General features: G+C 40.6%; 1 protein-coding gene across 1 annotated transcript in view; it reads left to right on the top strand.

Moving 5' to 3' along the window:
* The window catches only part of LOC122758748 (transmembrane protein 132C-like), a 137,457-nt gene that overhangs the window by 73,517 nt on the left and 36,219 nt on the right, over positions 1-27,721 (top strand). Inside the window, exon 4 of the mRNA XM_044013071.1 lies at positions 7,790-7,933. Within this exon, the coding sequence (XP_043869006.1) occupies positions 7,790-7,933 (144 nt within the window). The remainder of the gene's footprint in view (positions 1-7,789; positions 7,934-27,721) is intronic.

The raw sequence follows: 27,721 nt of genomic DNA, 5'->3' as shown, positions 1-27,721 counted from the left end.
AGAGGATTTTGGCTCATCTTCTTTTCTTTTTTTCTCTCTGTGAGAAAAACATATACTCCTTTCTTGGACAATGCACTTCCATTTATACAGTATATGCTACCTGACTATCATGTAGTATAGTGGGGACAGTCAGCATCTCCTCAATTAGGTAGCACTCAGTACAATCCATTTCATGTTGAAATGACTAAGTAGCACTTTAAGGAGTACTCCCTCTGATCATCTTTGTCCTTTAATAGATGCTGAGCCTTAACCCTTTACTGCTCTGATATCCATCCTGGTTTGGATCACACAGATATTGATCTGTAAAAAATGGTGAGATGAGGGGGGGCGGTCAATGCCGGAGAGGAGTGGAAATTGACATTTGACAAGGGTAGAGTGGAGGACAGGATAAGTCTCATGCAAGGCTTTATTTTCAAATAGCGAGATCCCGAGGAAATTAGAGGGCGTGGATAAAGGTGCGGCGATGATAGCTTTCCTCCAGTCGCTCATTTGACCTGAGCAGATAGTGACTCAATTTCAAAGTTGGGCAAAGTTTTTTCAAAGTTCAGCAAAGTTTCGGTGGAGTTTATCCTCAGTTTGGTCACGATGTGGAATCTATGGAAAAGGTCACTGTGTTTGTTCTGAGCTATAATATATCAGTGCTGTGTCCATTTCTTGATTCTTCAGGTTTTGTTTTATGTGTTCATTGATTGAGCTTAGCATTAGGTTTAGCATTAGCAGTGGAAAAACAAATGAGTTTCACGACTGAAGGCCATTTTAGGGACACGCTCGGGAGTTAAGAAGTGGCAAGTTCATGTCAAGAGTTCACCTCAGTTTAGCTGTGCCATAACTTTAACTATACTATAATACAATTATCTGAATGCAAATGGTCCACTAACAAACTTTTTCAGGGGAAACATTGGGAATCAAATATCCTCCCGTCAGCTTTGTTGTTTTTATATCTGTCAAATTCTGTGATAATTGGAACGATGTGACAGACACAGGTGTTAACAATAACATTAATTAGGGTTTCACTCCAGGTTTAAGAGAAACCAGGTCTCACTAAATACTATATTTGTTTTTAATAAAATGTCGTGGTTTATCTGTTAACATTTAAAAAAAAACAAAAAAAAAACGTATAATGTAAAAAGTTCCAGTTCTGTTCAGAATCTGTCTGAAAAATCATGTTTTCAGCTTCATTTCCTAAGACAAATTGGCAGCAGATATATTTCAACTCTGGGCGGGAGGCGGGAAATGAATAATCTTCCAAATGGAAATTGCTAGAAAAACACAAAAGCTATTCTCAGGCAAGATGGTTCTCCATTAATAAAGTTCACATTGACCTAGTCTGTGGATCCAGTAAGACGTTAGTTGGATAAAGTGATGCCACATTTTTAATTTTCACCTATTTGAATCTATCAGAATTATCTCTGGGTGAAAGTAGTCGGAGCAAAACCTCTGTCATTGCTGCTGCTCATTGTTAGTCTGCACTAACATTTTCAAGACTGTTATTGTACACAATAAAGACCTAATTACAGAGAAAGATAAAGAAATCCCACACACACACACACACACACACTGCTGTTCACTGGTTCTCGGTTAATTACGACATTTCAGATCTAGACCTTCATATTACCTGATTAAGGTTAACCAACTGAAATGAAGTAATTATATGAAGGGAATTGAAGTGACCAACAGTGGAGCAGACACTTTAAAAATTTCAAATTAAAAGAACCAAAAAAGCACAAGGCTGCGAGGCCTTTAATGGTTGGGGGGGGGGAGCTCTGGTTAAAGAGTGTGATTGAGAGTGAAAACATTCTGTGAGTGTGTGTATTGAAGGAAACAGGATTCAGAGGGCGGAAGATAAAGACAGACATAAGGTGTTAGGGAAAGAGAGACGCGCTAAAAGTGAGACAAAGGGAAAAGACGGCGAGAGTTATGGCTGGTGCATGGGTGGCGGTGGGAGCTTTGTCTGGCGAGAGTGTTTATCTGATCATGTTAATCTTGTCCTCTGTTGGCAGTAGTGCCACGCGCCAGCACTTTTAACTAGCTCGGATAATGGGAAGAACAGCATCAAACTCATTAATTGAATTAGCTCCCTCTTTATCTGCACATCTCACTGTGTCCACTCGCCCCTAAAAACACTCAACCGACAACTATTCCTCTGCTAATTGACTCAAAGCATTCCCGGACCAAAAAAATCTCACTCATTTATTAAAGCAAATCACAGACTGGCTCACCTGCCATTGGCTGCTATGTAATTTAATTTCACCCAGAGGTAAAAGAGATTATTTTGGGGTTGGTGCCAGATGAAAACATAGGGAGGGAGCGAGAACACGGAACAGCTTGTGTGTTTATTTCATAAATGGATTTAGCTGCAGGTGTTTGAGAATTAAGGGACACAGGCCAACTCAACTCGCTCAATGTGATTTGGCCAATTTCACCCGCGGTCGGGAAATTGAATTCAGTTAAACCACGCTCTTTTTTTTGGGGGTGTTAATTTGGAAAACATGCTAAACCCGTGAATCACTGTGCGATTTCACTTTATCCAAACGGACCACCGCACACACACCACTCTGTGATCTGTCTTTCAGTGGATTGAAGCTTTTCAGGAGGGGTTAGTTAATGATGCCTGTGGAACTGATTGTAGGTTATATATGGATGCACTGTGGCTCGTCTGTATAACAGCCTTTCTCCACTTGGCTCTGCCATTGCGGGAGCCTCTCCGACCCAAGGTGGTGCCTTTGTGTTGGAGCTGATATAAGAGCAATTGTTCACACTTTAATTTATCTCTGCTAAAGGTTAGCTTTGTCCACCACCCTACTCTTTCACACAATGAGTTAACATTATATCAGATATAGACACAGGCCCAGGTGTGTGTGTGTGTGTAGTGATTGGTTTTTCCTCACATCTGTCTCCATCTCAGCTGGAGTAATGATCTGTTATCATGTGGATGCCAACGAAGGGAACAATTTTCTTCCAGTTTCGCCCTCATATTTATTGACATTATTTTAACTTGAAGCCAAATCGGTGGGGAAAAAAACAACAACTTGCAAATGGCCTCCTGAGGATGACTGACATACTATATCCTTCCTTCTTCCTTAAGACGAGAGTAAGACAACACACACCGGAGCTGACTGCAAGCCGTTATTTTACCCCCTCAGCCAATAAACCTACTCTCTCCTGACTGTTTGCTCCAGTCCTCTGTCGTTTTTCAGCCGCTCTAATACAATGGCTGTCTCTTCTAATCTGCCTGGCTGGTCTCTGTCCACCACAATTACTTTCTGCTCAAAGACCTTTAACGCCAAAGCTATTCTTCCCATACCTGTGCTCACCACAAAGACCTTTGCATGATATTCCTCAGAGACACGCGCACTCTGTTGTTTGTGTCTTTCCTCTGTTGTCAGTCTTTGCCCATTGTCACTGGAACCAAGAGACTCATTTAAGCGGAGAACATGCTTTTGAAGGACATTATTTATATATAGGTTTTGCCCTTTATTATAAATGCTACCTACTGTTGACAAGTCTGTAACTGGGTAAAGGTGATTTCAGAGAAATCCATGTTGTAGAAATCTATCCTGCCCCAAATAAATGGCCACATTTTGGGTTGTTTTATTCACAGGTATTTGTTGCACATCATCCTCACCTCAATTTAGAGTACAACGATGAATAGATAAATAAAAATAGGAATAAAATAAATTAAAATAAGTAGAAATGGTCAGTGCCAGAAGTTGCTGTCTTGGTTTAACAGTCTGTAGACATGGATGTGGTTGTGTTTTAGCTTTTTCTTGCCTCATTCTCTCCTTCACTCCTTCAGACCGTTAAACATAACACATGAAAGAAAACATTCAAATGATCTCGATAAAACATGCAAAACATGAAAAGGGTTAAAACGCTTAACACTAAAGTCTACGTTGGCATCAAATATCAAACGCTGTTCCCCAGTCTTGACAGTCTCAACGTCCGTACCATGAACAGAGCTCACTTTGTCCTCTTTGTCCCTCCTAAAACCAAAAAAATCTCCTTTCTTTTTGACACGTTAAGATCAAAGAAGTTTTCATCGCACAAATGAACGAAAGCGCTGGGCAGGTGCTACCGTGATCTGACTTCGACAAGAGCGCGGTGTCATCAGAGAATTTAGCTGCCCTCCTTATTGCACCTGCAGCTGTCAGTGTACAAGATAAAAAAAGCTCCATTAACTAAAACCTGCTGCTTCCTCTCTGTTGGAACATTTAAGAGCAGTAGTAAAAGCCAATCAGGTACATTCCCATTTTTATTAAACGCTGCTGAGAAGTCAGCAAGTTTGTTTATTTCCAATTGTTTGTTGACCCAGTTAAGAATAAATAGTTTAGAGTCTTTTACACCTTTGCCAGCTCAATGGGAACATTGTACAGGGTCAAGTTCGTCTTTTGACCCATGAGATGATCTTGTTTTTTGAAGTGTTGTGAGAGCAACTGGCCTGTATTTGTGTAGATCTCTTGTGTCCCATTCTTAGTAGTGATATAAAGCAGCAATAATTGTGCAGAAATCACAAAATAGACCATTTTTTTTCTTTTTGTTCATAAAAACGAGCCGAGTGAATTCCAAACTTCACATATTCAATCCGATTTCAAACATTTTGAGGACTTTTTGCTCAGGTGTGTTTATAAAGTTGGTGAAAATCTATATTTTTGTCATCAGATTGTCTAGGTTGTGCTGGAAAAAAAGGATATAAGACACTCTATGTTACACATTCTTATAGCCTCTGTATATACTGTACGTTTAAATATAGTAATGGAAAAAATGCTCTGTGTTCTAAAGGTTAAATAGCAAATGTTAACACGCCAACATTACAGTTTACTGGCATGCATCGTATAAAACACTTTTCAGAAAAGAAAAAACGACTTTGTTGAGCTTAAAGAACTACATCCGTTACCTTTCATTATTTTTCATTGTTGTCCTGATGCATTGGCTCATGTCATTTCCCCCGCTTTGTAAAACAAACATTATTAATATTAATGCAGTAATCCACTCTGGTTTTTCATTTAGCATGCGAGCGGCACGCCACAGTGCAGGGTGTGTTGACATGTTATCCCGGGCAGTGGCCAACCCGCGGTGTCATTTGTGAGCGTCAATCAATGAGAGCCTCTTCTCGTCTGTAAATACTCATCCCCCTGATGCAGGGTTTCATGGAATTAATGAGGCAGCTTCATGTGCTGATGCATGTGGATGGGGGTCGGGGGGGCTTTCTGTTATTGCCCTCTCTCCATCCTCCCTCACCCGAAATCATATTAGCCAACCCAATCTCATTTAGAAAATACCATTTGTTAATTTAGCCCGGCTACTCGTCGGTGACGGCACATGCTTTTGGTGTGCATGTCGTGTGAGTTGTGAACGAGCGGGAGAGGAAAAGAAAGAGCGAAAGAAAGGGTTGGACTACAAAGAGTGCCGTTGAGGACTGCCTTTCGTACATTGATATTGATCAAACCATTACATTGATTTGCCGATCAATAATTTACTCTTTGAATTGCCAAATTGACGAAATAATGACGAAAAACCCGCAGGGAGCCAAAATCACTTATTCTCATTTGTTAAATGACTAAAACCATCAGCTGGCCATGAAACTGAGCATAATTCATCCCTCGCCACGAGTGCGCCAAACCAGAAAAAAAGGGTACGAAAGCGCACATCTTCAAATCTGAACTAGAAATGTATTCAAAAAGACATCAAGCACAGTGTTGGTGTTATGAGTCGACCGTCGGTGCCAGATATGCTTGTGAAGCTGTAGTAATTATTGTGCTGTGGTTAAGGTGACGACTGGGAAACAGAAAGGCCGTTGGCAATCAGTCGTCTCCTCCTATTTATTGTCCACGTCCTCCGCACACCCGCAGCCTTTATGTTGGCGCGTAAGAGGCGGCGGCGGCCAACACAAGGCCAGTTATTACTGGCCCTGCTTGGACGCGATCAAAGAAGACGGGTTGAACGTGGAAGATGAAATGGCTGTGCACTTCTAAGGACTGCTACATGGTTTATCATGTCATTATCCCCATGTTAATGCTCAGACTTTCACAGATTGAGTCTTTCACTGCGCCAGAATGAGGACAGTCTCCAATTATTTTGATGTGAGGATAAATTACTCACCGTTCGCGTTTCACTGAATTGAACTATTTCTTTTTCACCTTTTTGTGCTGCTGGGTTTTTTTTTTTTGACTTCAGATCTTTTCTTTTTTCTTTCCTCCCTTCTTTTCTACCGCCGGATAAAATGTTCTGTCCCATTTGTACCAGTGGTCTGAACAAGAGCAATTTGTCATGGTGGGAAAGGAAGCACTGAAAAGCACAGCTCCTGTACTTCACGGTAACTTTATCTGAGAAAGGAGGAGAGGAAGAGTAACAGTGTGTCAGTCCACTGGAAGAGGAGCACTTCATGGTTCCTCAGCACCTGTTCTGCCTCCCACAGACTGTGACCATGAGTAATGGAAGTGACGGAGGGACAAATGGGATGGTGCAGGGGCAGAAGTGAAGGCGAAGGCTGCAGAGATTGGAGTGCTTTTAAAGGTGTGAGGGAAGACAACCAAAAATTAAATTGAACCGTACAAGCTGCCTTCTTTCTTTGTCACTCTTGTTACAGCACATGAGGCCACTACATTCAATCTGAACACTCGGTGTTCGGTGATGACGTGGCGCTACGTCTTCGTTGTGTAATCATTTGGCCTGTAGAATTAGATCCACCTTTTTAAGACTGCAAATGCAAGCTCATCTTTTTGGGTCTAGTTTGTATATTTTTGAAAATAGTCTATGTGTGTTTTTGCTGAACCTCCGCACGACACAGTTAAAGCGCCAACTCATTCAGTGTCGTCCCTTTACAAAGCACACAGACTTTTCTGTCTGTAAATAGATACTGCGGTCAGTCAGGCAAAGTATAAAATATATACGATGGAATATGTGATGATGGAAGCCAAAGGAGTGTAAGACCTCTCTCCAAGTGTCACTGTAGCTCCCTTTTTTTAATCTGTTAAAACAATGTTAGTGGCACAACCTGGCAGATAAAGAGCTGGATCAAGTCGGCTGTGACATCACCCACAAGAACCACAACGTTGCCAATGCCAAGTAGAGGTTTTGCAACTGGAGGTTCAGCGGCATCACCGGCAACCCGTCACGTGTTCAGTAATACCACGTGCTATTGGAGAAGACCCAAACCAAGCGATTGAGACCACTAACTCTTCAGGAAAAGGTTTACTAGCGTTTCGAATCAAGAGAAAAGTAGGGTCATTTTTTCCCATAGATTCACATGGTGCCCTTATTGCGACCGCTGGAGTCAATGCTGCTCAATATAGCAATCTTCACTTGATGGACTTCACCAAGGAAACATGAAGACTCATAAATAATCTATCAGGGCCATGGTCTTGTCTCAAGATCTGGGCGAACGCAGCACAGGCTTACATGTGTAGACACATGTGTAGACCATAAACTCAGACTCCATCTGAGTTTATGGTCTAAAGGGACTTCACTTTTACTAGTTAACCAACAGAAAGAAGTCTGCAACTGCACACACATCTTTTTGGCTCTAGTTTGTTTTCATGAAAGAGTCAATGTTTGTTTTTGCTGAACGTCTGTATGGTACTATTCACCGCGCGACCTCATTCTTTTGATGTTTTTGTGTCCAAATACCAAGAAAAAAACGAGGCCTTGTGTGTCTTTGAAAGTGAAATGAAATTTCTCAGCAGATTTGTTGACACTTCCAGTATCGCCTCATCTATTTATTTGTTTTTTTTCTCTTATAATCTCTGCAAATGTTTTTTTTTTTTTTCCTTTTTTTATGTGTGTGTTTCAGGATCAAGCTAAAAGACGGCGTGGCTTTCCTGGGAGCCCGAGCGAGTAACCCCGTTGTGTGGTCGGTGAGCCAGGATGTCAGGAGCGAAGGTCACAGAATCGTCACCCTCCACTGCAGGAGGAAGGAGAACAGCTTTAGTCAAAGGTGCGTTTGAGCGGAGTGAATCAATAGAATTTATATCTGAAATACCAACAGAACAGAATGCTGAACAGCCGGAAAGCAGCGGCACATATTTTTTCATTTCTCGGACAGCTGGTCAGTAGAGGGCAAGTGCAGACAGAGAGAGTGAAAGAAGGCATGACTCAGCATTTGACCCATTCATTCGCTGGCACTGCCACGCATGCAGGTATCCGGTCAGTCCCTCGTGTGCTCAATGAAATGTATTGTTCAGTACACGGTGTCACTGTAGATTTCCACTGCTCTACTTAAATACATCATGGAGTCACACTGTGGTGCACAAGGTGACCTGTTCTTTATTACACTGAACACGAGTGTACACCTTTTTTTTTTTTTGCCGCCGCAAATAGTATTAAACAGTCCAAACTATGGCACTTCTACTGGAGTCACATTCACCCACAGCGCTCGGTTCTTTGGAAGAACTGGTGTCAAACGTGTCAAATACGAAGCCGTATATTATTATGAAGCCATTCACATCACATCAAATTTAACTTGGCAGCTTGATGTGAAATAGGCAGGAAACAAAGTGACATTTTATGGCAGCAATTATTCCGTAATTATCTTGGTTTACTCTTTTTTATCAGTAGCTGATGGGAATAAATTAGAAAGGTTTATTCCAGACAAGTGACCAGCATAATGCTGCACTGAAAAAGAAACTTTTTGACAAACTTAGCAGTATTACCGTATCTGGTACCTGAACACAGTAATTCAAATTAAAGTGAAAACTTTAATTACTAAAGTTTATTCATTAAAGTCTTACCAATTTTGTTTAGGTTTGTCACAAGGTGTGTTTCTGTCTTACTAAATTACTGGAAAAACGAATATGCCTGTCAGTGCGACAAGAAAATCAGCCAGTAGAGAACTGAAAGCTTCCATTAAGTGGGTGATTCATAAATATACGCTGTATATACCAGCGCGGTTTTTACCTGCTGCTCGAACGACAAATCACTCACCGCCACAAGTAAAAAAAAAATAAATAAATAAAAGCTGTGATTCATTGAACGCACCGAATGGATTCTGGAGTGCCCTGTCCTCCAGCTCCATCAGTGCATTTGCATTGACATTTACTTTTTGTAACCATATAGAAATTGAACAGAAAGCTGCTTGAAACGAAGAATTTCATCGAAAATGTAGAGTAATTTAAAGGCTAAAATACGGAATCCAATGGGCGTTCCGTTTTTTTTTGTGTTTAGTCACTCAAAAGCCATTTTGTGAAATTCCAACTCCTGTGCTGAGTGATTACATATGACGTGGTATGTCCAGCGTTGATGAATAATAACTGTGTGTCTTGTGGATGTGTGAATACCCGGTATTTGACATTCAAATCGGCGGCTAAGCGCTTCCAGGCGAAGACAAAGTACCTGCACACAGGAAGTGACACAACCTGGCTGGTCTGTGATTTCCTTGTGGGTGTCAAGGTGATGACAGTGATGAATGACAAGTCATCTATCATTTACATGCTTCTCTCTCACAGCCCCGCTGAGGAGAGAAGAATTTGAATTATACAGGACTGTTCAAATCAAGGTCATTCGCGTTGAGTCGAGTATTATCCGTGGCAATTCTGCACCCAACAAAAGACTGTGCCTTAGAGCATTGAAGCGGTAATACAATACCTGCTGTGACCCCCCCTGTTTTTGGTTTCCTTTTTTCTCAGGCTTACTCTAGTTGGTGTCGCACTAAAATATTCTTTCTGTGCGGTTACTTTTCGAGTGAAATTGTTCTTTGAACTGCTCCCAGGAAATGAATTGCTGTTCCAGTTGTGTAACCGTGCTTCATTGTATGAGACCAAAAGATTAAGTTGAGAGAGGCGGTAGGTCGCACAACGGGTGACTGTAGATAGATACTGCACTCAGTCAGACTAAAGGCTTTAAGATCTTCTTGAGTATAGGAGGGTAATGTAAATATGTGAGTTTTTTTTGTATCTGTTTAAACAATGTCAGTGGCACAACCTGACAGATAAAGAGCTGGAGCAAGGATCAAGTGGCATTTGGCTGTGACATCACCCACAAGAATCTGAAGTCCCATTTAGAAGCTTCCTGAATCCCAATTTTGCTAATGCAACTGGAAGGTCAGTGGCATCACCTGCAACCAGTCACCCGTTCGGTGATACCAGGTTTAAATCACACTAGGGTCCACTCATATGTGCCGTAAATTAGAGAATACAACTAACAATTACTCTTACAATCGCTTAGTCTCTCGATCAGTTTCTCGATGAATCGAGTAATCAAAGTGTCAGAAAGCGTTCAAAAAAATGTTGATCGGTGTTTGTCAAACCTGGAAATAATGAGGTTCTCAAATGTCTTGTTCTGTCCATCAACCTAAATGATTCACATTTAATGATTTCTTTGTTATCTGGAGCGAAGAAATGGAGGGAACGTTCATATTTAAGGAGCTGAAACAATCAGAAATCTTCTTTTAATTATGAAAAAAACGCTGCAAACCGGTTAATAATTGATAATTGAATACATCTAGGTGTCTTTAAACCATTCTCAGAGTTTATGGTCTAAAGAGCGTGTTGTCTCTTCATGATATTTCCAAACTTCCACTTTCCTAGTCAACCAACAGAAAAAAAGGCATCTATAACAAGAACCTGGATGAAAGGGTGTGTTTTTTGGTGCCTTTTTGACAGGTAATAAGAATGAAAGCTTCTCTGACTTGAAAATACATGCCTCTATGTGTAGCAAGCACAGTGAATGTGTAGGCATGTATCACTGTACTGGTAATCCACCCTTAAAACAACATGTAACCTACTCGAGACCAGTGTTCTGCTGGTCAGTCTATCCATCTGTCATGCCCTGATTTTAAAATTCTCCCATTTCTACATATACTGTGGACACTTAGTGGGGGTCGAAAACCTGTGTGGGCTTGCTTCAAACCACTAGTCCAGTTACTTTAGTAGCTACACGTTCACTCCTGTGATCTACTGTAGGGAGGCAGCTGGGAGTCGGGGGTGTGAAATGGGAAAAAGTAAATGAGAAAAAGTGCAGAAAATAAGGAGACGAGAGAGGACTGGAGAGTGGATACTGTATGAGACGAGGAAACAGTGCAGTGTGGTCTGACCATGGCTCCAGTTTTACTTGCTTTTAACTTTTGTTGCGGCCTCGCTTTCTGTCTTGTTTCATGTTTAATCATGCAAAAAGTATTAGCTCTATACCAGTGGGCTCTCATGTGCTTCTTACAGTCTTATCTTCCTATAATATGTAGTTCTACCTTGGTAATTATGAGTAATAACACTAATGAAGAAGCAATTTAAATAAACATCTGTAATGTGCACTGACAACTGTACTCTTCTAGGTTTTTAATACGTTTAATACTTGTATCAGTCTGACTGTTATACTATGAAAGAGCTTTGTGGAGAACTCATTTGACAATGATTTACAGTAGCAGACATTTGTTTATGCTGGAAAAGTTACACAACCCAACCGTGTTTGGTGAATCACAATTTTATTTGATGCTAATTTTATTTAGTAATTATTGTGCAAAAGACTTCATTAAATAAACATCTCAGCTGATTTGATTGGTGACCCAAAGGAAATGGCAGGTTGGCCGTGACACGATTTAGCTGACGTCATGATGCCGTTTTGCAAACAGGAGTTCAGAGGTGTCACCTGTAACCAGGCTTCCATACCAGCTGTCAATCATACTGGCGTCCACTCATGTCATCTCCTCCGAGGGACAGTTCAGTAAATCCTTATGTGTTAGAATTCATTATTTTTGCACACACACACCAGGAGCAGTGAACAGCACTTATCTGTACCCGGGGACCAATGGGGATTGGGTGCCTTGCTCAGGCGTACCCCAGCCCTTGACCCATCCTGGGATTTGAAGTGACAACCGTTTGGTTACAAGCCCAATTCCTTTCCTCTTGGCTATAGGCTGCCTGCAAAACTAGTTGGCTTTAAGGCTGAATCTGAAAGACTGTCTCCATTTTTCATCTGGTCTGTGGTCCAGACCCAGTCTCTGAGAATGTTGATCCAAATAAAAGCACATTTGGAAGCTTGTGCCATGGCACGCCACCATTCCTCGACTAATGGGACGTATACTCTCGCGAAAAGTAAAACAGATTAAAGTTGTGTAAAACATCAGACAAGACGTCGCACGGTGTCGTGCTTTTTTTCATAATTAATACAAGTCCCATGTTTCGTAGATTTAGCCATAGATGGCACTATATACACAGTCTTGCAAGTCTCCAGGCGATAATAAGGCTGACTGATGGGGGTTTAAAGTGGCGCAGTGGTCATGAAAGCAATTCTGCCTGCTCTGTTATGAAGATGTATTAGGACATTCAAATGGTGTCCTTCACCAGAGAGCCCTCTGTTTCTGTGTCCTCACAGCACTCTGTTACCAAGGGAGGAGAGACTGCTTTTTCTCACCATTAAGCTAATGCATAGTCTTTTTGCCGCGAGTACCGCAGAGTTCGAAATCCCATCAGCTGGTGGCTTAATTAAGCAAGGGGAATGCACAGGCTCCTGGGAACCACGCTCACACTGTGTCCGCCCAGGCTGATGTGAGTGCAATAGGTCCTCCGTGTAAACGCGGCCGCTGCTGTCGGATATTAACGTCGCAAAATCAAAACAAGAGTCGTTGGGTGAGTGTTTGGTACCCGAGCCACTTCTGGTCGTATCATTTCTTCTTAATGAAAGCTAACGCAATTTGGAAAAAAAAGTTGCGTTAGGCCTGTGCCGCGGCTTGTCAACCAGTCGCCGGTCCAAGCTGCGGTGGGAGTTCCGTTTGTAATCGAGGGAGGTGAGGCATGGCGTCTCACGGCTAATTAAAGCAAACTGAATTTAACGGCCGCCGGTTCCCAATCTGCCGAACACGCGCGCAGAGAAACCTGGCGACTTCGCGAGCAACAGTGCCCTTGACAGACGTCAGCTGACATCACTGGCTTTATTTGCGGGAAAACAAGGATTTTTGGATGTCGGGGATCCATACAATCATGACATGAGCAGAGCACGCATGGATGTTGAATGTTTAGTGTCTGGTATAGAAAAGGCGCTGGAAAAAAAAGCAGCGAGTATAAGAATCATGGAAAAAAAGGACAAGGGAAGGAAGTGTTCTCTGAACTCATAGGTTGCAATGATGGAATTTAAAAGCCTTTTTGAATATTAAAGCTAGAGCGGTTGGTGATTAATCTGTGGAACATTATGTAAACTACTATGTTAAAAGTGGCATCTACCGATCCCTTGTCATGTTCTTGATTGAGTCGTGTGTATTATATGATCATCAGTCCAAACCCAAGACGTTTAGTTTACTATCATCAAATGGTGGGAGCAGAACTCTGTATTAGGAAAGCAGCCAAGCATTATGGGGGAAAAAAATGACACGACATTTAGGTAATGGTTCTCATTTACATCCTCTTTACTTGTGAGCCACTGTACATTTTTTCTGCTGGGTAATCAAATGGGAAGCTACTGGCGTGGAAGAAAGTTTAAAAATTAGTGAGTGAGACTGATGGGATGGTGTCTCTTCATCACAAGGTAAAAGCAGAACCCACTCATTCGCAACACTTTCTGGTTTAGTTTTATTATCTTCAAGTTACACTTTTTTTTTGCAGCACTCTTAACCCTTAGAACACATTGCAGTTTTTTTTTCCATTACTATGTTTAAACATACAATATATAAGATTGCGCAATATAGAGTGTTTTATACACACAAAATGTTTAAAATCGGATTGAATTTGTGAAATCTGGGAAATTTGTAAATACGTCACAGTTCAAAGTTCACTTTGCTCGTTTTGATGAACAAAAAGAAAAGAAAACACAGTTTATTTTGTGATTTCCACACAATTATTGCTAGGAATCATATAACTTTGACTCACTTTGACACATAAGAAAATGAAAAAAAAACCGAATATGTGACCTATAGACCTATAAATGACCATGGGTGACCCTAAGCAGGAGCACTAAGGGTTAATACATATGTCAGGTAACATGTTTGGTTACTATGCAAATCAAAATTCATACAGTTTTAAATACATGACATAATTGCATTTATCTGTCAGAAAAGTCACAATTAGTTATTTTCACCGAACCGAGATGCATTTTTATCCATCTGTAAATACAAGTGCATACAAAAACACACACACACACACACACCCACACAGAAAAACAAACAAACAAACCCTCCAGCATGTTTTCACCTTCAGACTCAATGGGATCATGAAACATGTCAGCAAATTCTGTTTTGTCTGCAACTGCAAGAGACGACTCCCACTGTGAGCAAGAGGGAGGAAGGTTTACCCGACAAGACTGACAAAACCCTCGCTTACAACATGGATGATGCAAGTCCGTCATGCAAACTTCTTACTGCAGCAATCTACAAAAAAAACACCAAGCGCCAGAAATGGAATAAAACTGGAGCTGAAGTGTCCGCTTTCCAGTATGCGTTTCGTCGCGTTTCCATTTACTGTCGCTGTAGTGAAGTGTATTTCAGGATTTGAGTAAAAAGTTGTGTGAAAAGTCTGAGAGTTCTGCTGCCTTTGATGAAGAAATCCTGTCTTAAGAGGGTAAAAGACTCGTGTTGTGGAAATATTGTTTTCCTGCAGTTGTAAGCGTCCTGTTGCAAGCACTGGTATAATCGAGTCTTGTCATTTCGTTGTTTGCCCCACGCCATCTGCTGAGGGTGACGGGAGCCTCTGAGGGTCTTTCTGTGAAACTGAGCAAGCAAGTAATGAGGAAAATGGAAACCCCAAGCTACTTTTAGCCTGGGACGATGAGCACATACTCAGCAATGTGCCTGAAAATGAAGAAAGTCACAATTCCCTTTGAAATATAGTACATACAATTTCTAGTTAGATAAGATTGACTTAGCCTTTTAACACCTAAGCCTAAAATGTCTGTCTGTACTTTTTTTTTTTTGCTTATTTTAACCATAAAAGGACTAGAGAATGTGCTAAATGAGAACTAGAATGTGAGAAAGTACTTTTGCCCATTTTTCCAGAATAACTTTCAATATCTGGCAGTTATTTCCAATTTACTACATGTTAAAGTAGTGTATTAACTATTTAAAACGAAAAAAAAAGCACTGTAGTTGTACGTGAACACCAGATTTTGCGTGTTAAAATTGAAAATTGCGACAGTATAAAACATTTAAAATAACATTTGCACAGGCGTTTTTCCAACTCTCTCCTCTCTGTTGACAAAGACGCCGATTCTCCAGCTTCCTGCGACAGCGCGAGTGAAATCACCGCAATACGCACACATTTTGGCTTTGACGTGCAACTTCTCAGCTTTCGGAAACCGTCGATAGCACAAACTGCGATGCGCTCGGTGTTAAACCGGGATAAGTGCTGTTGTGCTGCCACGCAAGATTTCCATTATTCTCTTTACTATTATTTCCTTTTTTTTTATTGTTATGTGACTTCACCTGCTAAAGGTGTATATAGTTGTGTTGCTGGATGATGATTTAAGACATACATTCATTCATTCATCTTCTACCGCTTCATCCTCCACATGAGGGTCGCAGGTGCCAATCCCAGGTGACATAGGGTGAATTTAGCTGGAACTGATAGAGATGATGGGATCAAAAATCAATCAACTGTTGCTCAACCTCTGCACCAGTTTTGTTTATCATGTTATCACAATCCTTTCACAGGCAACCTCTGCCCCTTGTGCTCAATTAGCAAAAATGCATGGATGGATATGTGGCTTTTTCCATGGTTCGTTTTTTTTTTTGGTTGTTTTTCTTTAATATGCACTATAGGGAGAAAAGCTGTGACAGTATCATCATTGTCGTCACCATGGAAACAAAAGAAGCAGGGAATTAACCTTTATTTATGGTTATCACAATAATGTACAGAAACACTCACATGTTTTCTTTTTTGGTTAGTATGACTGGTGATTAGAGCACATTATGTCGGTTATATTATTATCAATTTATCTTTTGACGCGTGTATAAAAGTAAATGAATATACTGTATAGCTATATAATAATACTATAATTGAAGGACACATCAAAATATAGCAAAACAGCCTCATACTTAATAACAACCTCCAGCATATAACATATGGTCCAGGTTGAAGGGCTCGTTGCTTTTTCCTTTGCTGTTGTGTTTTTCATGCTTAGACAGTGCTGCTTGGAAAGGTCATTGCTGATGGCACTTCGCAACCCGAAGGGTCCTCGATGTAATTCTTCTTCTTCCGTCTGGATTATTGAGGCTGGAAAAAAAACAAAAACTTTTTTTCAAGAACACCCACTTCAAACAATAAGGAACAAAATGAGAGTTTTTTTTTTTAAATAAATACCCTGTGAAAATGTTTATGAATGTCCAACATGTGCACATCAGACCCTGCTTTCATGAGCAAATTAAGGTAATTACAGCCTTTGAGTATTTCTATCCACAGGTTGGTTCCAACAGGTTCACTTTGTCCTTCCAGTTCACACAAAGAATGAACAATATCATTATCTTTGTGCTGCTACATATCGGATGTATACTGTGTAATCATAAAGATTGCAGATGCCGCTCTTTTAAATGAGCCAGATGCACTCAACTCCAGTCAAAATGCGAGTGGTTTATAATTTACATTTAAAGAAATAAAAAAAATAAATAAATAAATACAATGAGGACTTGTGGCACAAGGGGTGCGGACAGCCCACTCCACATATGGAAGCTGTAGGCCATTCATGGTCTCATTATGCAAGTCTAAGTGGCCCTGAAACAGCATGTACATTTTAACCTGATTTGATTGATGGATCTCATGATATGGTAATAATAGCCCGAAGCCTTGTATGGGGCGCAATCTTTCCCTGCTCTCATCACTTCCTTCGCCTCCTCTCAATGACACGTTCTCTCACCCTCTCTCTCGCTCTCTCCGCCCTTCGTATGAAACGCAGGACAATTATAATATGGGTTTTCTCGTGGAAATCCTGTCATCGGAAAATAGTCGGAATTTGTCACTCTCATGTGCGTTTGTTATTGTGAGTGATGGTGTCGTCTCACGGTAGATACGACGCTTATATTCCATATTTCAGGTGGACATGTCATTTGAGAATTAGTGTGTGGAAAATTAGCCCGCAGAGCCACAGTCTGGGCATTTCCACACGCACAAAAGCCGCTTTGAATAAAGGACGGTTTGGTCCATTTACTGGTGACATTTAACTCCACATCATGAACTGCGGGTCCATGCAAATGCACACCGTTTGGGTCAGTGAATATGTGTCCATGAGGCAGCTTTACTTCATGCTAGAGAGTTGTTAGGAGGCGGAGTAACTGACAGAACAATGATGAGGGAAAATTGGACGGGAAAGGAGTTCAATATTCAGCCTTTACTTTACTTCACTTCACGGGTGGAGGTCGTGCGCTGTTCTTTCGGATTGCGCCAAGCTTAGCTTACACGTGGAGGGAACACATACAATCAATGGTCAGACCAAGCGGGACCAGAGGCATTTACAACCTGATTTAAATCAAAGGTCCCCTCAGTGCAATCTGATTCCAATGGAGAAAACTCTCCATCCATCATTGAGATCCATGGATGTTAACGGCCTAACTGCTCCTCAGTCTGTGTGTGTGTGTGTGTGTGTGTGTGTGTGTGTGTGTGTGCGTGTGCACATGTGCTATTTATCTGTATTTGATTAAGAGGGAAATGAAAGAATAGACTACCATTAGTTGTGGTCTTGAAGACCGTGGCAGTTCTGATTAGTTTGCATCGTAATCGGCTTAATCAGCCGTGGTTGAAAACAATGTAGACAAAATGAAGCGGAGAGTGTGTGTGTTTTGGAGAAGGATATATGTATATGTATGTATACATATATACATACATACATATATACATATATGTATATATATATATATATATATATATATATATATACATATATATATATATATACATATAAAAATATATACAGGCAGCATATGAAAGAGATCAGATGCATCTGTGTGTATAAAAGAAAGAGGTTTATTTTCTCCCAGCTTGTGTGAATGGTCTTTTTAAGTATCGTTTTACAGATGGACAGACAGAGGAAGCGAAGCAATTACCCTTCCAGGTGGTCTAATTTATATGTTTGTGAGCTGCTGTTTACTTCAATTGGCTTATCATGGGCACAGGTAGAATGCAATTTGGTTTGAAAAATATTTGAATACATTCTGTAATCCTTTTAAGCAATCTTCGAGACATCTTATTTTCCTGTGTTTACCCGTAGGGCCTCTAATGCATTTGAGAAAATGATGCCTTCTCACTGCCTCCCTATGGTTACTTATTAAAAAAAAAAATCCAGACTCACTCCAAGACGTGCAACTATGTGATCGTTAGATGGATCTGCAATATTGATCGTGTGTAATTTAATTTGCATAAGTGGCATATATGTGTTGCCGGGGCCTCCTCATGCTTTATTCAACCATCAAGGCTCCATAAAGGAAACAGCTCCCTGAGTCTAATGTGATTAAAATAAAAACACAGTCTTTTTTCTGCCCCTCAAACCTTCCACCATCAATGCAAATCAGAATGGACATGATGCCACTAATGAAATATAATTAATTGAATCAAAGAGGAATGATTTATACCTCCTCCTCTTAAGCTAAGAAGCCGCTCGGTCTCCTCCTCCACCTTCATCTCACCCTATTGTCCTGATGACTCAGAACATGAATAACATATTTGCTGTGTATCATCGTCTTTGACCTGTGTTTAATCATTGACTACAGGACTCCGACTGTGTGAAGTAAAACAGTCTTACGGGACTGTGAATCAGGCCGTGGCTCTGTGTCTAATCAAGGTAATGCAGCCCTGAGCTCCAGATGCATGAAATCAGTCGGAAAACGACAGCAGGTTAACTTCTTATCTGTAAAGTCAGCCTGTTGTGCGAGTCATTTTCTGATGTTCTGATGTCAAATAACGAATTAGAAATCCACAAGAAGATATTGGGGAAGCCATCATTCCAGTGTGTGCCAGTGTAATCCAATACTAAACAAGTATTTCAAAGTGTTTTGAAGTAACAAAGCTCTTATCTGACTTCCATCAGCAACCAAAGTGAGTACCGGTGTGGAGTTGCCCTCAGACCAGCTTGAGATTGGCCATGAAGCCTGCTGGTGTGATAAGGCAGGGTTATTGGACTTGGGACCTTAGGCTCCAACCCTGTGATCCACTTCACCTTCTAATAAATCACCCACTGAATCCTTGGCCCTTGTTCGGGATTTGGAGCGTTTTGTTCCTTTCCTTTCCGTGTTGCACGATGTTACTTGGATCCAAATTAAACTGGGAAAAGGAAATGAAAAGAATGGACTCAAGGCCAAGTCTGTTTGGTTTTTTTTATCCAAAATTAAAAGGGTTAAAATTAAATTTGGCATTGATGTATTTGCCAGAGTAGAGGTCGACCAATATGGGTTTGCTACAGCTGTTGCCAAGCTAATGAGTTTTTAAAGACATAGCAGCATTTATTAAGTTTCTCCAAACACAAATATGGGAACATACAAAAACAACCCATTCATCAGTCTCTATCTGGAATTCACCAGCACAGATGTGTTTATCTGTGTGTGTGTGTGTGTGTGTGTGCATGGTGAACATCACAAATCACACACGACTACAACCTCTTGGAAGTTGTTGCTATTTTGTTTTCTTCAACACCAGAAGGAGAGAAGTGACTGGTGTGGTTGAATTAGTGTCTGTGTGCATTTCTCCCTCTCTCTCTCCCCCTCTCTCTCTCTCCCTCTCTTTAAAAATCTCTCTCGCCTCCTGTGGGTAGAATGAGAAGGTTTCTGTTTACTTGACAGATTAATGGGGCAAGGGATCAGGAGCAAGGGTCCAGGTCAGAAAGAGGGTCATGGTAGGACTGGCATTCTTATTAACCCTGTCCACACACACCAATTTAATAAAGTGAAACAGGGAGTGGTTTGTTTTCTTGTTTGTTTATATCTGGTCTTGGTTGTGCACATGCATGTGGGGGTTGTTGGCCATTTCTAGTTTCTTCATTTGAACCTCCAGGTGCACAATGCGTGTGTGTGCAGTGTGGAAGAGAGACAGGAGTGAGAGAGCTGTGGATGCAGCAGGACTAGTTCACAGATGAGACTGTTTTTCAGATGCATATTAGAAGAGCACATAAAAAGAGCATGAAATACCTGAAAAATTGCACATTTTTTATAAGATAGCAATTCGAGCCAAATACAGTATGTGCTCTGTTAGTTAGTTAGTAAATGTTTGCATTAGAATAATGTATTGGAGGTTTATTTAGCCCTTAGTGCTCACGCAGGTGCACCCATGGTAATTTGCCGTGGGAATAACTCCTTATATGGACACCCGGCGGGGGAGTAGCAATAATTTTGCAGAAGTCACAAAATAGACGATAGGTAGACGACAACAGACTCACACTTGGAAAATACCAAATCAAGCTAATGTTTTAGTTTAATTCACGCAGGTCCTCAAAAAAAACCAAAAAAAAAACAAAGAACTCTTTTATTAAACCTCCCCTATGGTGTGTCACTGTCAGTTTTTATTCGTTTTCACAGAGAAAGCCCAGAATGCCATTTTAATCTCAGTGTACATCAGGAATGTAGTCGTTTTCTGTTGAATTTTGGAGTAAACAAGGGTCTTTTGTGATGAGAACAGCATATTGAGACACGAGAATTACGCCCCTGGCAACGGAAATACAGTATTCATTTGCATTAGTGTTTTTTTTTGTTTTTTTTTTGTGAATGCAGCAATGTATACATTTCTCATTGATTTGAGGGAAAAAAGGTTTCTTCATTCAGGGGGAAATTAATTAGAATAACTCGTGGTGAAATTAATGTTTTTGATCTCCTTATTAGTGCATAGGGCAGGGTTAATGTTCATGATACTGTCCTCAGAGCAAAAGTCCCTCCAGTCTTTTCATTTCTATGATAGCCTGACCCTTATATTATCATATAACTAGCAGCGATTCATTAACTACACAATATTTGGTCATAGTGCTGATCTGACTTCTACACATTCCCCCAACCACCCACAAACCACTGTTCTGCTCCTAATGTGATACAAGGTTAATTGAAGTAAGTACTGATGAGTCCATTGTAAACAGACTGTAGGCAAATGTAGGCAAAGATGGACAACGGGTCTCCACATTCTCTCATCCACACAAACCAAAATAGTCAAAGTTTTCAATATGCACACATTATACTGAGATTGTGGGTTAGTCTCGGCTATCAATCATGACATTTTACCATTTCTTATAGCATTAAATTAATGATTAAATTCAAGTTACACACTAAAGTGAGCAATTGGGCTTATATGAGGGTGTGATAACTTCCCCAAACCATATTAACTTTATTATTAACTTAAAGTTTACGGCTTTTGGTCGCTGTCTTGTCGCTCACGTTTCTGTGTGCGGAATGAATCACTTTCAAACCGAACTCAAAATATGACACAACACAATTAGCAAATCGCAAAGGCTGCAATTGAATTGCTCGTCATTTGATTGTTCTGTGTTAGAAAAAAAAACATCATATCTTTTCGTTTTCAGTCATATGTTAATGCTCCACCGTGTTTGAAGTATATTACTCAATGATCTTTAACTCAAACCCCCCCAAAAGATCACATAATTAGATATTTATTCCAAATCATCCAGGGCTGCTTTTCTCTGCATCTTTATAGTTTGAAGGTTAGAACATAATTATACATTAGCAATGAATTCAATGAATTGAAGAAAACCTTTCATAACTCTTAAGGTCACATTGTGAAGTCCATGGCCACGCGTGGATCTGCATGTCCAATGTCTGGCCACAGTTCTTCCCTCATGTCAGGCTGCATTTGCCATATTCAGCCCTTCAGTCAATTTAGTTTTCTTTTCTTCTTTTTTTGGAAAACCCCGCATTGCTAGTGTAAGAGTAAATGTGAAGTGTGGTAAAGTCTTACACAAAAGTAAACGCTGAAGTTTCAAATTTAAAATGATCCAAAATCCTTCCCAAAGCTTTTCACCATAGGCACACATTGCTCCGACTTCACAGATCAGCACTGTTTTGTTACATCGTACAGAAAGAAAACCTGAGGTATGAGCATGGCTAACATGTATATTCAGGTATTTAAACGTGCTGCTTTGCCTTTACTGTGTAGAGCGTTGACATTCCCTGGAAGAGCAGTGGAGAAAAGGCGAGTGGAATGTGGAGGGCAGTGGTGATCACACTGCAGTGTTTCCAGCAGCCAACCACAAAACTATTGAAAACAAAAAGACAAAGAAAGATAAAAAATAACATCAACATATACCTCTCTGGCTGCAAAAAAAAAAAAAAAGCCTAAATTCATGGACATCATGGGCTTTAAAAGAACCATGCTGCAACCGAGAGGCGAATGATGGAAAGGGCAAGCCACTCTAATCCCTTGTCATCTCGGTGAATGCCGTATCTATGTGTATGTGTGCACGTCATGGGGGAAAAAAGAGGAAGTGTCACTTCTGGTGGAGAGTTGAGACTCCAAGGGGAGATTAGCCAGTCGCACTGACTTGATCTTATTGTCCGGGATAAAAGGATGAGCACCACAGCCCTCTGGAGAATTTTACTAACACTCTTACAGCTCACAGAAATCAATAAGGGAAGAGAAGATGCTGTTTATAAGGTGGTTGATTGTGTTCTGTCGTTTTCTCTGTTTTACACGTGGGGGCCCCATACCCGAGCGGATAGAGAACTTGGCTTGTGACCCGAGGTTTGCTGGTCTGAGTCCCTGCCAGGTCAAGGGCTGCGGAACCCCTGAGCAAGGAAGCCAATCCCCATTGTTCACTGTTAATTGGACACTCGAAATTCACCCCCCAGCCGTCCTCGTGCCAGTCCTAAGCCTGGATAAATGGGAGTGGTGGTGTCAGGAAGGACGTCTCAGCCAAATCATCTGCTGTGGCGACCCCTAGAGAGAGATTTGGCTCATAACCACCAGCCTGGGTCACAAGAGCAGGCTAAATGGCGACAGGGCGGCATCCATTTGTTCTCTTTCACAAGTTTTAGTGAACCGCAACAGTTGTGGAGAAGTGACACAGATGTTTGTCGGATGCACAGATATTGACTTGACTTACTTGGGGAAATGTGGTGCGTTTGCCCGATTGTTACTTACTCTTTCAGTACTGGAAGATGCATTTGAGAAGTAGTTGTGAGATCCAGAGAAATGGAAATGAAGTTAATGAATTACTGAATTCTCTTATGTTACTTAAATTCCTTACGGCAGTTAATCAACCAAACGTAATTCAGTGACGTCGCTAGCCCTGGTTCAGGAAATATTTCAATTTTTGGGAAACACTTCTTCTTATTATCATTATTATTATTATTATCATTATTATTATTATCATCATAATAACAATGATAATAATAATAATAATAATAATAATAATAAAATGCGGTACAGGTGTTTTTATTGTTTGTCTTATAATTAACAAAGACTTCACTCTTGCCCTCCATAAACCACAGCCTAAATCACAGCCACCACACTAACACCAGTATGATAATGTGCTTAGTATAAAATGTTGTTCATGCTGTTTTTAAGACGACATTGTTGTAAAAAGACAACATAATCATCACTGATATTTGCATTTATGGTAAAAAAAACAATTTCACTTACAGGACTTTGAAATGTGTCAGTGTTTGATGGGTAATGTTTATGCCCCGTGTGCTTGGGGTTTACATTTTGATGAGACAGTTGAACCGTTCCCCTGATATGCGTGTTTTTCTTTACTTAAAATCAATTTGCATACATTTTCAGGCACCCTGTTGCTATGTGACAAGCTGTTTTTTTTCCCCCTGACACAGAATGTTGGGGTGAGAATTGCCACTTTTCTTTTACAGATTTTTCGTCCGTGACAATTTTGTAGCACTTAAATGAGAAATCACGTGTTTGCATACTTTAAATAAGATGATAACTGTGACAGTGTCTGTCTGCTCCGACTGCTGTTGTGTTTAGCGCGTCGGAGTTGAGCTCACCACTGGTTTCTCTACTTTGTTGTTTATATATCCAATTTTCTGTGTTTCCTCCGCTGATTTTCAAGCTCTGATTGGCTTTTCCTATGATATGGCACAGAGTGGGCCATGCTGCTTTCTGATTGGCCGATGCATGGTGCCACATCTGTTTCATGTAAGATGCTCGAATTCTTTCATTTCACACACCGTTTGAGAGGAATATCAGAGAAACATAGCGGCGAGGAGGAAAGAAGAGAAGATCAGCGGGCAGTTGAGAGAGGCAAAGTGATGGGAGAAACACAGGTGTGCAGGGAAGAGGAGAAGGGAAAAGACAGGGAGGTCAGGGAAGACGGGGGGTTATGTCGAAGAGGAGACAGACCAAAGATAAGAACTGCAGAATTTCTCCATCCTCTGCCCCAACCCCATTTTCACTCTGCAGGCCTACTGTGAAAAGCAAACTAAAAGGACTGTCCCAAATATCATTTTTGGAGCTTCAAGGCTTCATTGACAATTACTGTTAGATATTCTTGAGGGGGAATGTTGCTTTTTGTTGTGTAACTTGCAAAGCCAGTCACGTACATGTCACTGCACCAGAGTCAGTGCTAGTAACCTAACATCAGAGAGGTGTGCACAACAGAATTTTAATTAATAAGGCTGTCAAAACATTACTTTTTTTTAAAAAAAAAGAAGCAATTAATCGCATTCATTTCTTCATGTAGATACTTAAAGGTAAAATCCGGAGTTATAGACAATCGAGGTCTATTTTCGGATCATAACGAGTTCATATTTTGTGTTGGTGTCGGATGTTTTTGAGAGATGTTGTGTTTTGCGATAGATACATCGGGCTTCGCATTGCGTGGTCGCCAGAGCCGGATTAAATAAATAGACTACACTAGGCAGACTGTATTTTTTGGGCCCCCCTCCATCGATGTTATTTATGAATTGTAACTTTGAAACTTACCAAAGTTACTAATAAAAGTGAATTCACATTTTACATAGCGTAGTCTTTGGTTACGAGTTGGTTCTTTGTATGCCAAAATAAGTCATGTGTCTTATATTAAACAGTCTATCAGACTATTTTTTGATTTTATTACCATATTTATACGTTACTACAAGGCTCTATTAAATGCTATTAAATGATCCTTATCTTATCCATTGTGAGTGTCGTTGTTAAGGCAGTAGTAGCAGTAAATCACCAATAGGTGTCAGCATTGCTATGTAAACAGAGCAAATAAGATAAATGTTGTAAGCTATTGCATTTTGCAGAAAATCTTAATTAAATGTGTTGATTAAATTGAATAGTTTAATAAGTAGTCAAATATACAAAGACCAATAAAATTTGCAGTAAGAGAAACTGTGCTGTTGTGGACAAGCATCACCTCTCTTCCATTTTCTGGTATTCAGCTCCTGGTCTTGACTGTTCAGCAGTTTTCTCCACTGGTCTGGATGTTTCTCTGGATGGTGTACTGTGCAGTGTTGTTTTTGGAAGCCATTCTAGATTTAGTCTTAGTTTTAGTCTTTTGGACTAAAACGCTTATTAGTTCTAGCCACGTTTCAGTCATTTCTATATGTGATAGTTTTAGTCCAAATTTAGCCGGTACGCTGTCTCCCTGTAACAGCCTGACCCGTAAAATCAAGGTCCATGAAGGTACAATATGGTCCTTTGCCTGTCTGTTGTATATAAAAAAAATAAAAATAAAGTGAAAGCAACATTATTTTATAACGTTTCCCAATCCTGGTCCTCAGAGACTCCTGTCCTGAGTGTTTTAGATGTTTCTTTGCTCTTTTCTGTGGTTGTTGAAATCCAGGTGTTTCTAAGATTTCGGGAAGTTACCAAATATAGTTATGATTAGACATGGCTCATAGCCACCAGAGATTTTCCTCCTAGTCTTCTTCTAGCAAAAGTGTCTTCTTCTTCGTCCATGTGGCGGCATTCACCAATAGTTATATTTCAGGTCAGGTATAAAGCATATTATAATAATAATAATAATGATAATAATTCACAAAAATAGCAGCGTCAGCAAAGCTTCCAGGTGAAGGCTCAGTCTTACAACGTACAGTAATCTGCAGACACGGACAAGGCTGATGTTGAGGCTTTGATGGATCCTGAGGGAAATCTCCCGCCAACATAAATTGGTGATTCTACGTTTCACCTGCTTCCTGACATGGATTTCATTTTATGATCTCTTTCATTATCTGTCCGTCATATGTCAATGTTTATTGCTCCATAAACACATCCATTCCGCTCAGATGAAACAGATATCACTGGACGACCCCCAGACAGCACAAGGTTAGGATTAGTGTTTTATAGGTGCCGCACCTTTATTACTAACAACTGTGACTTAGTTCAGCGAACTGTCTTAAGGGGGAAAAATATTTTTTTTTCACAACGAATAAATCAAGATCACTTACTATTACTTGAGCTTTTTGTTTTATTTTATGGCATTTTTCTTTCTCTCTCACGCCTCCCTGCATATCAACCTTCTCAACCCCTACGGGGGCCTCCATTGGCCCTGATGGCTGAATAACTCCTAACGACCTGGCAATAACAAGCTCCTCCAAACTACCTCATTCGGAGTGGTTCTGCTGTCCACCAGCGCGGTGGAGGATGAGTGTCGGGGTCGAGCTCTGCTACTTGCAATAGGATCTCATTAGCATTACTGGAAAGAAGAGACAGATATTAGACCTGAGATAGTGGAACTCATTAGAGAAGGCCCTGGACTCCCTTGAGATGTACACACACACACACAAAATATGGTTTCTGCTCCACCACATCCTAATTTATAAATCATAATATTCTAATGACCCTCAACTGTGCCGGGCTAAATGACCTCATTAAACACACATTCAGTTTGGCTCCCGCTGAACTTGAGTCAGGGGTTGCATCTGTGGTTAATCTGACCTTTCTAGCTACACACTGAAATGCAGTCGACAGGGATCTTGTTGACACCAGGTTTTATTTATTAGAACGTAGTATTATTATTCTAAGTCTTCCCTCGAGGTCCTAAGCCAATTAAAATCAAAATGAACTTCTGTTTGAGGAGCCACTGACGATTTTGCCAGCACAGCTGGTGAATAAGTGAATGACAAATAATTAACGCGGCTGCGAAAGCAAGGGAGGAACAGTCCTCCCATGTTATCTCGCTCAAACTAGGCAGAACGTGGATTATGATAAAGGGAACTGTTCCAACTCTTCTTATTTGCTTTGCTGCTGAGAGTAACGTGATCAATACCTCTGACATGGTGTGAAGCTGAAAAACTAGAGAATCCGTTATCTCCATCTGAGTGTAGAGACTTGGAAGTTTTTGGGAGAGATTTGCTGAAATTGTTTCTCTCCTGCCACTTGGACTTCCTGGGCTTTGTCACCGTGAGGTTACAAAGCAACCAGTGGAGATTATACCTGCACGACTGAGTCCAAGCGCCAGCATGTGTCCTTATCAAAACCTGGAATATGTTTGTGGGTGCATGGGCAGAAGTTGCTTTTTGCTGAATAAATCTTGACAAATAAAAAAACTGATCAGATGAAAACGCCAATGGATTTTTGCAGGACCAAGATTACAACCTAGAGCGTGTAGGAGTTCTGCTTGTGTTGTATTGTTAATTAAGATTTCGGAAAAAGGAAGAATCACCTAACACAGGAGGGGTCAAAGCAGAAGCTGCTTCTTTGTGAGGAGACAGATGGCCAGCAGAAGTACCTCATCCTCTCCATAGCCACACAGGATTTGTTAAATTAGTGCTGCTGGTCTCACGTGTCAGGATTCAATTATGGCAAAGAAAGATGTGTACGTACTGTTGACTAAGAAAACATGCACCGCTAAAATCATCTTGGAAAAATAATACAACTACGTTTGAATGGTTGGCTGTAATTGGCATGGACGTCTTAAAGACAACGAGACAAACAAAAGGTTTTGAATCAAT

This window comes from Solea senegalensis, linkage group LG21 (genome assembly GCF_019176455.1).
Source record: "Solea senegalensis isolate Sse05_10M linkage group LG21, IFAPA_SoseM_1, whole genome shotgun sequence".
Classification (NCBI taxonomy): Eukaryota; Metazoa; Chordata; class Actinopteri; order Pleuronectiformes; family Soleidae; genus Solea; species Solea senegalensis.
The sequence above is the reverse complement of the archived record's forward strand: the minus strand, read 5'-3'. Positions and strand labels throughout refer to the sequence as shown.